This window comes from Buteo buteo, chromosome 1 (assembly GCF_964188355.1).
Source record: "Buteo buteo chromosome 1, bButBut1.hap1.1, whole genome shotgun sequence".
NCBI classification, from domain to species: domain Eukaryota; kingdom Metazoa; phylum Chordata; class Aves; order Accipitriformes; family Accipitridae; genus Buteo; species Buteo buteo.
In genome coordinates this window covers 84,819,396-84,836,916 of record NC_134171.1, presented here as the reverse complement: position 1 = coordinate 84,836,916, position 17,521 = coordinate 84,819,396, and the positions used below count along the sequence as shown (strand labels likewise).

General features: G+C 43.2%; 1 protein-coding gene across 6 annotated transcripts in view; it reads left to right on the top strand.

Moving 5' to 3' along the window:
• Window positions 1-17,521, top strand: part of ANKRD17 (ankyrin repeat domain 17) — a 96,631-nt gene that overhangs the window by 15,278 nt on the left and 63,832 nt on the right. Inside the window, exon 1 of one of the 6 annotated variants that reach the window (XM_075039370.1) lies at window positions 5,955-6,011. The exons of the other annotated variants lie outside the window; for them this stretch is intronic. Within the exon in view, the coding sequence (XP_074895471.1) occupies window positions 5,979-6,011 (33 nt within the window). The 5' untranslated portion in view covers window positions 5,955-5,978. Of the gene's footprint in view, window positions 1-5,954; window positions 6,012-17,521 lie in introns of those variants that run through there. 6 annotated transcript variants of the gene reach the window in all.

Here is a 17,521-nt window from a genome sequence, read left to right as displayed (position 1 = left end):
GTAGCACAGAATAACATGGTTAGTGTCTTAGTGGTTATCTGAACCAGCTGCTGATATGATGGGGTGATGAAAGGTATATGCACAGGTGGGTATGTAGTTCCTAATGAAGGTTGATTAAATACTAGCTCATTTATCTGAAGTAGTGTGTACCCTTTAGGGGTGTCTGGGGAAACGTTCACTTCTGACTTAGCTGTAGAGGGTTTTGAAAAACTTTTATTTTTACTCTAAGAGCAGATAGGAAGAAGTTGGCTCAGTCCAGCAAAATGAATGTGGGTAGGAGTATCGTAACTCTCTAAAAAGGGAAGAAATGGACCCAACACAAAGCTGAAAGCTTGTATTAGCAGATGCTAATTAGGTGGTGGGTAATCGTAGTGTGCCATTTTGAGTCGTTTACCTGTTACCGTGTTTCCCAATTAAGTTAGGTTTCTTGCTTTTTATTTTTTATTTCTTCCTTTTCCCTGTGCTACCTTTAAGATAATTTTGGTGACTGCATATTCTTTAATACAGAATAGCTTCACTAACTGCATCTGTTTTCAAGGGACATCAGCTTCCTAGATTTTGATGAGGTTGTTGCATTTAAAGCACTGTTTTGGTGATCTGCTTCTGCAGCCTCTAAGACGGAATAAAGAAAGTCCAGAGTACCAAAAGTCATCCCTTCAGTGTGTAATGACTCATGAAGACATCTGATTGTTTTTTGTGGATTATTCTGTAGGTGATTTCTTGTCTTAGACATGTTTTTTGCTCTTCCCTTAAGCAGTAATAGGAGTGCTTTCCCAGTACCAATAATGAAGCTCGGGAGAGAATCTATAATGGGTCAAGTTTCTAGGTGCTTTACTGCTGCTGGCTTGGATGTGCTTCTCACCCACGTAGTTTTTCAACTCAAGTTTGAAGCAGCCTTTTGAAAAAGCTATCTGAATATTGCTTGCACCATTGAATGTTTCTCTTGCATATAAACAACTGCTCATCTACCTTAACATGTTTTTTTTGTTTCGTGTTAGAAGAGGAAACTTGGTAATTTGAAAGTTTTAATGATGGAATTTTCCCCTTTGTGGATTAATTTAGTTTTTTCGTTTCATGGGTGTTTCTAATCCATGTGAAATGTCAGTCTTCTCTTTGCAAGTGTATCCTGTCATACTCGACATGTTCAAATATATTTTGTTTGTGGTAGATGCCTCAGTTTTCAAGGTATTCTCTGTGCCAATGGTGGGATTTTTGCCTCTTGGTGCTCTACATGTCGTGGAAAATCGGCATGTCACAAAATTTTGGCTGGAAAGCCACCCTGCTTTTTGGTCTTGACTGTCTCGGGAACTTGTTGACTCTGTCTGAGGTCATCTTGTTAGGGCTTTTACCTACTGCTGGAAAGAGAAATCCTTGGGAAAGCCATGCTGAAGGGGGTAACCAAGTGATGCTTTGTACTGTATTGAAGGGCTATTTTCAACTCTTCCCCTGCTCCATCTCAAAACGATCCATGTTTTTAGTAATGAGCGCACCTCATGGTTCTGCTGAGTAAGGTGTTGGCATCCGCGTGGGATACGGTTTAAACAACCCAACCTTGACATTGAGCTCTGTGACTCTGGAAACACACAAAAAAGTGTGTTTATGTGCTTTGGGATGGTTGGTGACCAGTACTGCTTGATCAGCTGTAAATAGATAACAATGTGCTTTTGTGATATAAGAGTGGGAATTGTCTGATCAATTGTTCAAATGCTTACGTTTCTGGGTGCCAGAATCTGTCTCGGATCAATTGTTAAAATGCTTGTGTTTCAGGGTGACGTAATCTGAGTGATGCCAGTTCAAAATTCCTGGTGGCCTGTGAGGTACTGGAAGATGGAACGAGGAGTCTTCCTAAAAACTGTCCTCTGGCTCTTGCGCATTTATAGCTCTGCTATATAGTTTATCCTGCATGAACAACTGTGTTCTTGCGGATGCTTTTAGTCTCCCTTTGGTCAAATCATATGCTTTCCCCTTAGTTACCAGTGCTGTACGGGGAACGTAGCATAGAATGAACCAACCCTGATTTGTACTCGTCCCCGCCTTTGGCTTTCACAAAATAGTAACTCAGGATTCCCTTTGGTCTAACACGCTTCAGTGTTTCTTGAAATAGGACTTTTTTCCCCGTTTTTAAGCAGTGCTGTGCTAAGTTTGTCTCCTCGAGCTGCACTTCAAATGTTTACTCTGCCACCTTCTGTGTGGGGAACATAAGGGCTTTTCTGTGTTTCAGGCTTACGGAATGTAAGGGACCATAATAAGAAAACACGATAGATGTGCACGGCTTGGACAGCTGCGTTGGTTTAAGGTACCACTTGTTCAGAAGGCTGCTTTTTAGTAGTGGATAGTAATAGGTGAGAGTACTGACTGGATCATGCACTTCAGAGTAAGGCAAAATAAAGATAATGAGCTTTCAAATAAAAGCTGAGATATTTCAAAGAGAGAACATGGGTTTTTTTCTACAACCTCTTAGTTCATAGTAATTCATAGAGTTGAACTTGAAAGCAAGGAAGAAACGGATTTGTGTTCACCTTTGCAAAACTTGAAGCTACATTTTCTGACCTGTGTTTAAAACCCCAAACTGCACAGTAGAAATAAGAAAGAAATTAATCATGGACATTAAATAGGGTTTTTTTGTTTGGTTGGATTTTTGCCCCTAGATACCTCTTTTTCCTGCAGGAACAGAATGGAAGCCTTCATTAAAGCCTTTACATTTTACCGAACATCTCATAGTAGTGGCGTAAAGTGTTGGGAACAGGCTTTTTGGAATTTGGTGTTCCAGACTATAAATTTTTCTTAAGTACTAAGTGGAGTAGTGGATATCATTTGGCAAACGAGTGCTTCTCTCGAAACCTGCACCAGAGGGCTGCAGATGAAGGTGGGCCCGGAGAGGGGAGGAGGTGAGGGAACACAGACATGAAGGGGATTGGAATATTGAGAATTTGAGTGTGAAAGCGAACATATGTTGAGTGTGACTTGCTTTCAGTGGAGTATCTAGCTGGTTAGGTTGTCTGCTGCCCTCATTGCTCACGCGTAGAACCTGGCTCCTCGTGTGTTTCTGATAGTGTAACACAAGGTGAGGAGCTCCGAATTATTCTTTTGCTTACGGATTTGTTAATGAAGTTATGTTGTTGCAGGCAGAACTCTCTGTTGTTTTCGAAGTGGGATGGGAAAGGGTGCAGCTCTTGAGGTGAGCTTGTTTCTCTTCCTCCTGAAAATCTTGCACGTGTTATATAAAAATGGAGATGATGCTATTCAGTTAGCTTTGCATGGAACAGAAAACTTCTTTTGTTCCTGTGTTATGCTGTCTTTCCATTTGAAGACGTTTTCAGTGTTGTTGTGTATAAAGTATCTTAATTTTGGTGCCAAGTTGTGCGTTTCATGCTTTTTTTTTTTTTTTTTGGTGATATAAGGTATCTGTTAATTCCTTCTGATGCTCAGAAGACTGAATAACTGGTCTTTTGAGACATGAGTGTTATGTGGGAGGTGGTAGCTGGGTTTTTTTTGGTTTTGGGTTTTTTTTTAATATAAAGGAATCCTTCAAGTTGTCAGGGATAACTTTGTACTTGGGCTAATGTTTGTGTGTAATTGGTAGGTTGCATGTACACAGGATCAGTTGCAAAGGGCTGCTAAGGATATTAGAAATGCTGACCTAAAAGCACTATTCCAGTGGAACCGTGGAGTTTTGTCTTGTGATTGTTAGCACGGACGAAAGTTTCCTACGGGAAGTAGGCTGTGATGGGTAGATGTCTCTATGATTCATTTCCCTCAAGACAGCTAAGACTTCTGTGAATCTTCTGGACTATCTAACTTTAGATTGCTGAGCTTTTGCTTCCGTAGGTACACGTACCCAATAAGGTTTGATAGGAAGTCAGGAAGGCATTACTAGATTTGATCCTGCAGAAAATACTGTTAAGACAAACTTCAGTGGGTTGAAGTCTGTGGTAAATGTTGGAAAACGTTGTCTTGTCCTCGCAATTAACCTCCTATAAGGATAAGTTGTTTTGGTTTTTTTTTTATTTTTTTTTAGTATCGTTTAGAACTTCAAAAAACCCCAAACCGGCTGAATAGCAGACAAAGTAGTAATGGCTGGATTTATCAGTTAACTCTTTTAGTATAGTACCTCTGAAAGGAAACCTGACCAGCTGAATAGGCAAAGTTCAGAGCTCACTAAGGTATTTGATGACTAGCATAAAAATTCTCCTGTGACATGAATGATGTAGGACATACTAACTTCTGACAACAGGCTCAAAGCAAGTTTAGCAGTGTCAAAAATGAACAGCCCATAGAGGAGTTGCTCCTTGAATGAATTCTGGTAAAACAGTCTAAAAGCTGGGGTGTTCCCTAAAGTGGAAAAACAGTATGGACTGCCGGAGCAGGTGTAGAGTTTGTCTCCAGTGAGAGACTTTCTGATAGGTGAGTAGGAGGTATTTCCCATTTTTAGGGGTTAAAGAACAGAATTTTTGGCACAAGAATATAGCTGTGCCTACGATTTAGACTGATCAACTAGAAATTCTCTTTGTGATGTTAGTAGTTGGTCTGGTCAGCTTTCTAAAACCAGGTAAGAATATTCTTGCTGTTAAGAGGAGAGTGTTTGTTACAATTAGAGCGTATTTTGGAAAAATATGATGTTGATTAGAAAAAGTGATTACTACTAGCATTTCTTCAAGTCAAAATGTGAACTTAATTTCTTTGGCCATTAGATGCTTTTGTGCTCCCCTAAAGTGAGTTTGTGAGAAAGGAGATTTTTGTGGGGTCGACAAGATTTATTACGGTGTGTTTTTTGACCTGGAAAATGAAATATTTTGAGAGCTGCAGATGCGATTGCTCAACGATTTTGACCTGCTATGCGCAGAATGGGTATCACTGTCACCTAGTGTTTGAAGGAGCGTGTAAAATTTCATTCTTTTGGTCCGAGTTATCACTGGGTGTTTTGGGTGAAGCAGAGGAGAAGCGTGGAGATGATGATGGTGGTTCTCACAACTACCTTGTGGAGACCTTGCTTCACATGGTCAGTCCCTTGGTTACTGGTGTCGCAGGCTATTTCTGGCATTCTTGCCGCCCTGCATCGTCCTCGAGCAGCGGAGGAGAAAAAGCTGGGGTGGTTGGAAACGCCGTAGTTGGCGGTGCAGCGCTTAAGATGGGCTAGTTGGTTTTAGGAGGTTTTGCTGGAATGGGAAGCCAGCTGATAGCGCAGAAAAAAATGTGGGCCGTGCCATAGCTCTGCCTAACCTAAGGGTTGGTGTTTCGGGTTGTTTTTTTTTTGGTTTTCCTTTTTGTGAGGAGCGCGCTTTATTATTGAGAGCGGCCAGGACGGGATGGCAATAAATGAGACTCAAGGAAAACCACCTGCAGCGGATTTGCCAGCTTCACTGGGTCAGAAGGAGCAGGTCCCTTCGAGCGTCCCCCGCCTTACTGGTGTGCCCCCGGGGGGTTTGTCAGCCCCTCAAATGGTTTTGTGTGCGGGTCGGGGGGCTCGGAGGGTCCAGCGGTGGGTGAGGAGGAGCACCGGCCGCCGCACCAACGGCCGGGGAAGGGCGGTGGAATAAATGCGTGATGGAAACCAGAGGAGGGAGCTGGTTTCGTTAGGATTTTTTTTTTCTTTTCTTTATTCTTTCTTCTCTCTTTTTTTTTTTTTTTTTTTTTTTTTTTTTCCTTCTCCGGAGTGCTCAAGTGCTCTTTGAAGGGACCAGGGCAGGAGGAGCCGGGCGGAGGCGCTGGCCGGCGGCGCTGCCCCGGGTCCGCCGCCGCACCCCCCCGCGCTCGGGTGGTAGGTGCCCGCCCTGCACGGTGTGGAACAGTCCATTTCCTGTTCCCCTACTGACAGCGGGGGGGGGTGGGTGGTTGGAAGCGAGCGTGCTGCTGCTGCTGCCGGGCGGCCGGCAGCCCGCCCGCCCGTCCGTCCCGGCAACGGCGGCGGGTCGTGAGGGAGGCAGAGGAGAGGAACATGGCCGGGCGGTGAGGCGCGGGCGGAGGCGGCGTCCGCCGCGATGGAGGCGTACGTGTTGGAGGACATCCTGGAGGTAGGGGCGGGAGAGGGCCGCAGAACAAAGGGGTGCGCGGGGTCGGCGGCGGGGCGGGGGGCGGCGGCCGAGCCCCGGGGAAGGCGCCTCGGCGGCGGGGGCCGGGGCCTGCCGGGGGGAGACCGGCCTCCCGCCGCGGGGCAGGCGGGTCCCGGCGGCCCCGAGGCCGGCCGGGAGTTGGTTTGGAGGCGGGCGGGCACTCGGGGCCTAGGGTGGGGAGCGCGGTGTGCCCGCCGGGGCAGCGGCCGCCCTCCGCCCTCGGGGCCTTCTGCCGGCCGGGGGTCCGCCGGCTGCCTTCGGTCGGGCGGCCGGAGGGGCCGGACGGCGGCCCCTCCGCCTGCTTCGGTGCTCGGGGACGGGGACGCAGAGACACGCAAGTGAGTGGAGGGGTGCTGGGGGAGGGGGGAGGCCGCCTGCGCGCCCGTGGAGTGTGCTCTGCGTGATCCGGGAGGGTTTTCTGGGGTCCCTGCGGGTGCTTGGAGCTGACATTGCGGGAAGGCTGCTGCGGCTTTCAGCCCTTCTGCAGAACGGACGGTTGTCATAACTCTCTTTTTGTGTTTTGGTTTTGGGTTTTTTTTTTTTCCTTTTTTTGCCAGCATTCCCGTTCCTTGCACAGAATAGGTGTTAGGCCTGTATCATTTCTCTTACCGTCTTTCTAGTCATCTTAAGCGTGGTCTGCTTTTACTTTCTCTGCAGAAGTAGACCCCGTGTTATGAAATAAATGACATACTCCCTTCTGGCGAGTGAAACCTGAAAATGCTCTTTCGGCCAAATGGGGAGAGAGGCCTGCCTAGGAATCGTAAGGTGAAACTTCTGTTCCAAGTGACACAGGTCTCTGCTCTAGATTATATTAGCTGTAGTACTTCGAGGAGGTATCTTCTTTTGTTGTTGTTATTCCTGGGGTTTTTCTGGTTTTGCAAGCAAAAAATATGATTTCGTTGCCAGTTGACTTTTCAGTATATCTGCATGTACTCTTTATTGTAAATGGAAGCTGCTACCTTATTAGCTGCTGTCAAAATTTAAACAAACCAGTGCTTTCGGTGACACTTGTCAGGTAGGTTTTTTCCTTAATGGCCATACTTAGGTTACACTTTACATTGCTCTGAAATTTTAAATCAATAGGAATACTTAGTGTTGCTGTTAACTTCCTTGTGAACCTTGGAACTGTTTAACATGATGACATCCAGAATGTTAACACAACTGCTCCGTTTGTACTTAAGAAACTGGTACAGATGTACAGACAAGATGTCTTTACCAGTATCTGTCTGAGCGGCTGGGTTTCTGTGGCGAGGTAGGAAGACCAAAAGTGAACTGGGCTGTCTGCCATCAGACAAATATTTCAGTACTTCACTTGTCTTACTGAATACCAAAAGCTTTTTCTTTTTTTTTTTTCTTCTTTATTTTAAATACAGTTGTCATATGCAACTACATAGTATGTCAAATTGATAAAATACTTGGTATTTATTAATAGTCTTGTTTGGAAAGGCAGTTAGCAAATTAATTTTGTCAGTATAGCAGTATTTTGGGTTTGTACGTGTGAGCTAACCAATTACATCTTACTTCTCGGAGTAGGATGTGGTGACTTTTCTTTTGATAATTTCATCACACGTTTTGTTCCTGGTGACGAGACCAACTGTATCCAGGTAAAACATCTTCAAAATCAAGTACGGCTTGTCTGACTTAGGTGTGTGTAAACTATGACTGAATCAGTTGTTCATGAATCTCTGAAGTACTCTGGTAGCGGTGGAGGCTGTTGGTAATTTCTTAGTGCATCAGTAGACGCAATGCAATTGTCTTGCGTTCCCAGTACGGGTCCAGAGGTAAAACTTGGTTGCCTCAGAACTTGTTTCTGCTGTAGCTTTGAACAGTGTCTTTACGGTGTGTGTCTTGTTTTTCCATTTTAGGGCTTTTTTTCTCCTGTGGAGCAGTTTCTGATGTTCGTTCAAAGACAGCAGTGTGAAGATCGGGAGAACTGCTCTTGCTTAGGCAGCAGAATCTATGTCTGGTCCCTGTTTTATTGGACAGACTTTGTACTGCTTAGTATTTAGTTAAATTTGGAGGCGTCAGTCCTTGCCTCTTCATAAAATCTTCAAGAATGTTTTCACCTCTAAGTTGGTTATAATTTAAAACGGGGAAAAAAGGCTTTTTCTGTAGCGTGCTAGTTTATGTTAAGTTAGTGTAGAGACTGAGCTTCAAACTGTGTTAGAGGTCCTTAGCGCAAGAAGCTAGTGGGTCTTTCTGGGGCAAAAGTCCCTTCTGAGTTAAAAAGATGGATAGTCATCAAGTAATGCATAGTTCACATGTTCTAGCTTGCCCTAGTGTGAAGGCTACTTCCTTGGGTAGAGGAAGAAACAAGATGAGGTGAAAGCATAGTCTCTGTGTGTTTCATTGCTGAGGTTGCAGGACTCTGTTAGAAATAATATTTCCCCATGCTTCTTTCCAATCAGAGGATAAAACTAAAATAATTCTTCAGCAAGTTTAACAGAACTGCAGGTGGAAATGGTTGTTAGCCTGGAAGATGTCATGCGGCGTCCTGGCTGCTGTGTGCTTACGCCACCTTCAAAGAAGGTGTACTTAATGCAGAACTTGAGCTGGCTTTGGTACTGTCAGCTGAAGACGAACTTCGTTTTGGCTTTCTTATTTGAATCTGGTGTTTAAAGTGCTGTGTGGGAATACAGTTGAATAAAATTTAAGTACCGTGGGGATGATCTGCAGGTAGCTTCTCTCTCATTTGGTTCTTCTGATAACGTGTATCTTGGCCATCCTTCTGTGTTGATGTGTGACTGAACTGACAACAAGGCTTTTTTTGTTGGTATAACCTTTCAGGTTTTGGCTCATCCGTGCTACTGAAGGAATAATTATGCTACAGGAGACCTTAGTATGATATTCAGAGAGAGACATAAACCCGTAGTTGTGTTTTTGACACTTGAGTGAGTCAACAGAAACATTTTCTCGGTTGGGAGAAAAGGAGGTATGTTTTGTCCTGACAGATGAGGATGGGGTCTGTATTGTGGTGTGCTGAACTCGGACTGACAGCACAGAAATGCACTTAGGAAGCTTACGACAGTAGAGGGGTAGGTAAATTTATATTCCCTATGTTGATTTCTGACTTTTCAAGAGGAGCAACCGTGTGTTCTGACCTTCAGGTTCTTAGAAATCTTGTTTGTGCTTGACTTAAGAGAAGCAGACTGGAGTATAATGCAAGCCCACATGTGGCAGCGTCTTTATGTCCTTGGTAGGTGCCTTAAAAGAAAAAAAATTCCTTTGACTTTCTAGCTTAAATATCTTTCACCTACCTTGAACTGAAACTCAAAATCATTGCTATCAAACCTTCATTTCTTATTGTGATACTGGGAGTATTTCCCAACTGCAGAAGATTTGTTTTAATTTTGTGCTAGAGTCATGGGGATATTTTAATAACCTCTAAGATCGTACTTTGGTTTGTAAGTAGCTGCCATTGGTGTAGGTCAGAGGTGAGGTAATATGGAAGGATCATGTAGTGTATGTTCAGTTGTCTAGTTGAGCCACAGTGAGGACAGTGGAGCATAGCTTATGTAGCGACCAAAAGCTTTATATAGAGTGGAGACTACCCTGCTTGAGCACACGGTTGCTTTGTGAAACAGTAATGGAAGGAAGAGCAAACACTAAATAGAGTAATGTCTGTAATGCAAGTTTGGAGATCAGAGAGGCCTCTGCAGTGCAATTTTTTAGTTATTTTTTTTTTAACAGGCTAAGTTTTTAATATTTATAAACAACGTAGTCTCTTGGTCTGAAGATTTAAGTCAGGGTTATATTACAGTATTTCTGGTTTGGGCATTAGTAGCTTTGCCATGTTCCAGCTCTTAAAGAAACGATTCTTTTCACTATTTTCTTCCTCACAGTTTCTCTTGGTAATCTTGTCTGGTTTACTTCTTGCCTCTTTTCCTGTCTTTTTAAAGAGTTTGCCTATACGAAGTCAGCATTGGCTACTAATCTGCTCCAGCATTTCCTAGTGATTCATTGCAGTTGTTCATACGTTGTTTCTCAGAACAATGTTGTCTTGATTTGTTATTTTCAATTAAGTTGAAGCACTGCTGTACTATTCATTTTATTAAGGCATCATTACTAAGTCTGGGCTGCATTTGGTCCCAACCCCAGCTGATGCTACTGGAAGCTTGTGTTCCTGACTGGGTCCAAGGTAGTAGGATTTCTGAGGTTTACTCTCAAGAAATACTGAGCTAATGTTAACAAGAGGACCCCCACTTAAATGCTGCGAGATTGTCCCCCACAATGATGTTTAAAAGGTTTAGCTGAAGCTGGTGGTGAGACAGCAAGAATGCAGTACAGAGCGCTTTAAGTACATCGAGAGCTGGACTCTGACTTGTTGCGGTGCTGTGAAGTTATGCTGTTGCCTGATAGTCTGAAGTAGAAACGACCTTTTTGTCAGAACATGTGTTCTGCCGAGGAGTAGCTACGACCTTCTGTTTTGTTAGTCGTTTGCATCTGGTTAGTGCACTTGAGCCAGTCAGTAGCTTGCTGATCGTGCCATAGTTTGCCTAAACTTTAAGAAAAGCAGATGGTTTTGGTTGCCTTTTCAGGGCGTGGGACTAAATTGTTCTGAGGTGAACTCATGTTCAGGAGCTCTCTGGGTGAGTGAGAACTGAATGTAGTTGAATAGGCCTTGTCTGAAGTATTGTTCAGAGAGGAAGATTGGCCTGAAGGAAAGCAAGCTGAACACGCTAACGGAAGAGGTTAATATTCATCAGCCATCTTATATTCAGGAGGTGGCACTAATATCCCTAGCGATGTGCAGTGAGGACAAGTAGGAAGACCAGGATGCCTGAACTTGTACCATATCCTTGCTTGACTGGTAGTATCACATGAGTCTTTTAGGAAATTTTAGAGCAAAAATACTTTTTTTTTTTTTTTTTTGTGTGTGTGTGTGTGCCTATCTTGAATCAGCTGGAGAGAAGAGGGGCTTTCTAAGCTTACTGGCTGAGATACTTAAGCAGCTTTCTGATCTACTATGCAACCATTGATGTAGTGAAAACCTGTGTGCTGCTGCCTTCTTCCCCTGGCTCGGTGGGTTTGACAGAATGGTGTCAGTCTGACTGAGCAGCAGTGATGGCAGTCACCTAGGCCCTGCTAGCTTGTGTGTTTGCAGCTTCACGAAGGTGAGTGGAAACTAGAGTGAAACTGCCTGGCTGGTTCCCAAGAGCTCTTTCTGTATCGTTTTCTAGTGCTTTCAAATAAAACATAGGAAGGTGATTTCCCTTCCCTTGAAAATACTCTCCCCCTAATACTGCTGCCTCTGCCCATTTTTTTTTCTGTGGTGTGAGGCAAAGACCTTACAGCAAGGGTGTAGGTGTAGTCTTCTAGAAAAGCAAGTCCTGTCTTTGCTGTTACTTTCCCCTTTCCAGTTAATTTGGTAAGAGTGTTTTGCAGGGCAAGGAGCTAATTTTCAGCTGCTGGATCTGCGTTCCCCTGTGTGACAAGCAAGAAGTAGAAGCTGGTAGATGTGATTTCTTTGGGTCTTAAGCTGCCTGTCCTTGACCTGCAGGAAGAGATTACAAGCTTGATAGTATAATTGGAAACCGTTCTTGTTATTTATGCATTATTGCTTTATCTTTTTCAGTAACAGTTGGTTCTTGGTACAATAATATGAAAATTCAATTATCGTGTGAGAAACCTTTAAGGCGATAAGTAACTTCATACTTGTGTAACTGCAGTTTGAAAGGTCAACATTATTCACTGGTTGTGTCTGCCAGTGAGCATCTTGCTCATTGGGACAACTTAACCAAGGCCTTGACTAGCAGGTGGGATCGGATCATCTGCAAAGATCTCTTCCCACCCTTCTCTCTTTTAAGCTGTTGGTTCAAATGAAGTACTTCATCAAAAACAATAAGAGAATTGAGAGACATGTTTTAGGTGAATTTATTTAGATTTTTTTCCCCCATATGTCCTGTCTTTAAACTTCTATAGAAGTGTGTAAAAAGGTTCTTTTCATGCCTAAGGTACTTGTCCCTTTTTTCCTGCATGTGCATAAAATCTCTTCAGATCTTTGCCTTGCTGGAATTTGCTGGCTGTGTTGACTGACAGGAAGTCACATGCTCTAAAGCTGTAACCCACACTCAAAACAACCTGTTACACTACCTCAGCATCAAAATCACACGAGAAGGAAATCTGGATAACTGGCTAGTATAAATGTGGTTTTCTGTCGCCTTATGGCCACCATCTCCCATGCTGCACAGTTCTTGCACAGTTTCTTCTATTTCATTGCACTTAAAACAGCAACATTCTGCTAGTAGGTGTCGGACTTGAACATCTTCGATGTTTTAGGAAGAGATGTGGTGTTGCTGTCTCTCACTGTGGACAAGTGTGTTGTAATAGGAAAAGGAACTTTGTACTAGCAGTTTTATCTGTGATCTGAATATAGCTGAACGTCGTTTGTGCTCGGGGAGGGAAGGAGAAGAAACAAGTCGTGATGCAGCTTGTCTTAATGAGAAGCTGATACGGGAGCTATAGTTGTGTAAACATTGAGTAAATATGCTAAAATACCTTTGTGGAACAGATGTGATCAGAAGCATTAAGGGGAGAGTAGAAATCAAAATTGTGATAGTGATTTGAAGGAACTTGGCACACAATTTTAATATCTAGCATGCAAAGAAAGACTCCACTTAAAATTGCCGTCTTTGCCCTTAAACCTTGATTTATTTTTTTTAATAGGACCTCTTTTTGATAAGGGAGGGGGAGGAAGATGTATTTGGATTTAGTCAAATACTTTTGCATTGCTTTAGCTACCTTCACAAGTCTGTTAATTTACCATATGTAAAAACCTTTTCAAATCTGTTCAATATGCAGCAGCTTTCAGTTGGGTGTGCCAAATAGAGCAAAATAAAAATTGTAATTCATTTATTAGGTATGCCTAACAGTAGTTTGTATTGAAGGAAGAATTCCGTGACTATCAAGCCTGTCAGAGTTTTAACCAAATGAGTTGAAATTATTAGAAATAATTCCTTCTGTGCTCAGTTCCCGAGGCAGTAACAATAGGAATTCTAATCAGATACTGTACTGTCTCCTCCTGTAACTTTATCCTCTCGCTTCTCATCCGAAGAGAAGATTGGTAAACTGGGCCATATCAGTTCCTGTACTGAAATGAAAAAAAGACTTCAACTGTAAATGCCAGAAAAGGAAAGGAGATCTACATAATGTTTCAGTTTGTTCTGTTTCACTTTTTTGTTGGGCTCAGTTTTTGTCTGTAATTGTGGTTGGTTGTTTTGGGACAGTTGCATAGCTATTTCTCCATTTAATTTTACACGACAAGAATAAATACCAATAAACAAAGCTGGAATGACTCAAAGTAATTTCAAAGTTCTTGACCTAAGTAGTCGTATCCTCCCAAACTATTTTTGACTAACTTCATATATGTCTCTACGTAATACTTTGAATTGGTTATGCTGCATGATGAGAGATACTGAAGGGAGATTTCAGCAGGATAATTACATGGAGGAAAGTAGATGTTCTCTAAGGACTTCTAGTTTCTACTTTCCCCTCCCTGATACCGATGGGTTAAATTGGATGCAGGCCACAGAACTTCTGGAAGCAGTATACTAGCAAGGTCTTAATTGTCATCTGTGCAGGACAAAAAAAAAAAAGGGGGGGCTTCTATAGTTTGCTATGCAGTTGAATGGCATGTAGCATTTGATTTGCTTGGGATGAACCCTTTTTGCTGATCTTGATGTAAAGCACTTCCCTTAAGGAGCGATTCTTCAGTCTGCTGGTTCTGCTGTGATGGTGAATTTTAAGCAGTAGCAGCGTGGCTGGTCTCTTTGTTTCCTCCGTTTGGAAGTTAAGGTAGAAGGGAATGGTAGCTAAACCTGCATATGCTAAACAGAATAGCAATTTTACTTAAACATTGGGGAGGCTGGAAACAAAATGTAGATGTTTGCTATGTCTCAATCTTTTTTTCATTAGTAGAAAAATGTTTGAAAACTCTGTCCTTCTAGTAAGTATTTTTTTCCCTGTATTGTATCGCTTTTCTTGTTTGTAATGTGCTCTGGTGTCCACGTCTCTTGTCTGTTGGTCACTTAGTGTAGCATGCCTTGACTAAAGGAGCTACCACCTAGTGTCAAGAAGGATGAATAGTGGGGACATGTATAATGTTTCTTTGGGTTTTTTTAGTCCCTGGAATAGCATATTGCATTCTGACCATGAAGAGAGGGGTGGACTTGTCTTATACTTGCACTGTGTCCTATACAGGGGACTGGTGCTCTAATTGCTTTCATGATGGGAAGGGAAAGCTGTGATGAAGCTAAGCTATGCATTGTGTTGCTTGAAGAAAAAAAATTGTTCTAGCGTTCCTGCATTTTGGTTTACATCTCTGCATACAAGTTGATCCTGTATTGCTGTGAACAAGCCTGTGCACACATCACTGTTTCATTCATGCCAAAGGGAATTCTGAGTTGAACTCAAAACAGAATAGCTGTTTGTGCGTTCATCCTGTCCCTCCTCCACATGTCCTTGTTCCCTTCTGCCGCTTCATCCTTCATTGCAGAGGACTTGCTTGCTATGGTGAAGAACAGCTAACCAAAACTACTTACAGAAGGGAATGATTTCCTGCCAAATTTGTGTAAGAAAACATGTGGGCAGCTTAAAACTATTTCTGTTTCAAAACCAACTGGTGTTATGCAGTTCAGGCCACTTGCTTACTGTGTTTTATGCTCAGTAGTCACAGTGGATGATAGAATAAATTTGTGTGTCCTTCTGGTGACTGTGGACCTGATGCCTGGAATGCACGCGTTGGAGTATGTGCAAGAGCGATTAGAATTGAGAATCTGAGAGGATTTTTTTTTAACAGGAGCAATGAGGGGAAAAATATGGAGCTTAGGTCAAAACGAGCGGTAGCAGTGCTGAGCATCGTTTGTTCATTGAGGGCAATGAAAATACTGTTTATCTAAAATTGTAATCTTTGTTTTTTCAATATTTTTTTTCCCAAGCCCTCTATTCCCTGGTGTTTTCTTACAGGAGAAAAAAAAGCTTCTGGAGGGAGTATAGGTTATACGTAGTGGGCAAAACAGGCAGACAGGAGTGGGAGGCAAACAGCTTTTCTTTCTTGCTGTGCTGGGAGAGATGGATGTCTGCCATTGACACGTCTTTTCCTCTACAGTAGATCCTCATTTTTCTGAGCGCAAGCAAAGAGACAGTCTGCTGCCATGGAGGGGACAGACGGGGAGGGGTTGGGAGTGTGTTGTGTGACAGTATTTTTTGTAGTGCCCGACAACATTTCTTCAATCCCTGATGGTATTTTGGACTCTTTGTTTTGAATTGTACCCTTTCCAATGTTGTGGCAGAGAAGGCAGGGAGAGAGCTGGTGGGTGCAGCGGGGTGCACGCCTCACCTGAGGCTGAGGTGTCCTCTGCCACGCTTTTTTTCCTACGCTTCATCAGCCCCCCGCGCTACTACCGCAAAATGCAATTTTGCTGCCCCAGGGTTGGTATATCATCCTTTAAATGGCTAATTTCAAGTTGGCTGTTGTTACTGAAGCTTTATGCTAACTTCCACATCGGCTTGTATTAAAAAGATAAAATGGGATGCTTTGGGGGGAAACCTAAGTCTTTACTGCTCAGTATGTTCCACTCAAAAGTGTAGTTTCTGGTATGCACCTTCATTACTGTGCAAGTGGTTTGGTAAAAAGTCTCCAATGGTTATATGCTATGATATCGGTATAACTGCCACACTCTTTTCTTATGCCTTTTAACAGCTGATGTAATGGAAGCCTGCAGTTTGTGATAGGTGTTCAGATAAGCCCTGAGCACTTTAAACAACACGTTAAAGTAAATAACTGGAGTTCTTGCAACACAGTGCCACTAGGTGCGGCTTTGTGAAAAGCGTACCTGAAAAAGCCAACTGCTCCTGTAAAGCCCCAGTGCACATAGCCATTTTGTGCCTCTTCTGGACAGATAGTCTTGTTGTACTGCTTCTGGTTCTCCTTCTTGAAGTGGAGTTGGTTTCAGGCAGGACACTATCCAAATATTGCCCTTTAGCTATGAGTTGTCCAGGAAGCAGTTAATGTAGATGCCTGGCTTATATTCTTGATCCTGACCAGAGAAAAAAGGCGGAGGGCGGGGGGAAGAGGTGCTGTGAGTGTCTTTGCTTCTTCCTTGGTGCTAGTCTGATGTTGTACGAGGGTTTTCAAAGTTCTGAGACACAGAAGTTGGGTGACCCCCCCCCAGCTGTTCTGACTGAGGAAGGTTCTCCCGGTAGTTCTTAGACATGAGAGGCAGTTCAGGGTGCCACTGCAGAAGTAAAATTAGAGTTTTTGGTGCAGCAAGGAAATTGATTTTTCCTTACTTTTCCTGGTAGTTGAACAGCTTTGTGGTTGGGAAGGGCAAGTCTCTGAAGCATGAGGTTTGTGTGCACCCTGGATCCAAACTGAGTAGTAGAGTTTTGAAGTAGACTGCTGTGATGCACAGAGCCTTTTAAGTGTCTGTTGGATTCACAAAGGTTGATCATGCTTTCACGGAACTGTAGCATTCTGGGTTCCTTTTCCCACGGCAAGAATGTGTGGTATTCATCATTGCTGCAGACCTGAAGACAACTGGTTCTGCCTGATGGGTGGTGGTGGGTGCTGGTGATGGGTTTCCACAAAAGTTGTCAGGAGGGCCTCCTTCCGCCAGAACACAGACCTTTTACCTTTGAAGTTTTGGGGAGGGGGAGGAGTTTCCTAGAGATGGGGGACATGGTATTTGAGTTAACATAGGAGTGCATTAGGCATCAGGATGTCTGAGGTGTAGTCCCGAAGGGAACAGTAACTTGTGATTATTTCTGTTCCCATTATTTCCCTTGTCCTGTGATTCGATCAATCTGTGTAACTCAGTATCTGTGTTTGGGGATGAAAATATGTGGGCAAACATGAATCACTTGCCTTCTGATATTGTTGAAACAAAATACCGTTGGCTTAATAGCTTGTCTGCATGGTAGAAGTTTCAGGGAATTGAGGTCTTCCTACATGTGTATTTTGTGGCCAGCACAATAGAGTGGTCTGCTCTTTGGAGGTTTTGTGGTATAAATGAGCATGTGAGCTGTCCTCTGTTTTGGGGTTGAGTTTGGCTTTAAGATCAGAGTTGGGAAACACACAGAAATAAGTCATTTGACAACAGTTAGGGAACAGGAATAAACTCCTAGTGGGAGTTGTAGCTGATTTACCACTGCTGTAGTCACTTGCAGATGCAGGGAGGAATGAAGCCAAGCTGACTAGGCTAATTGTTGGAAGTTGTGCTGACTGAGAAATGTTTTCTGGCAGATTTAGCGTAGCAAATCTGAAGCATCTCTTTGCGAAGACTGAGAAAGTCGATGGTTTCCCTCTTCCTAACCTTGCAAATGGAGCATGCTCTGTCAGTGAAAGCTCACCATGTAGCAGTGGTAGTGGAGGCTTTCTTTTTGCAAATATATTTTGAATGGCCATACGATTCCGGTGTTTTATATTGTACGTAATGAGGAATAGGAGGGTGGTCTTGCCTGTGGTTGGCATG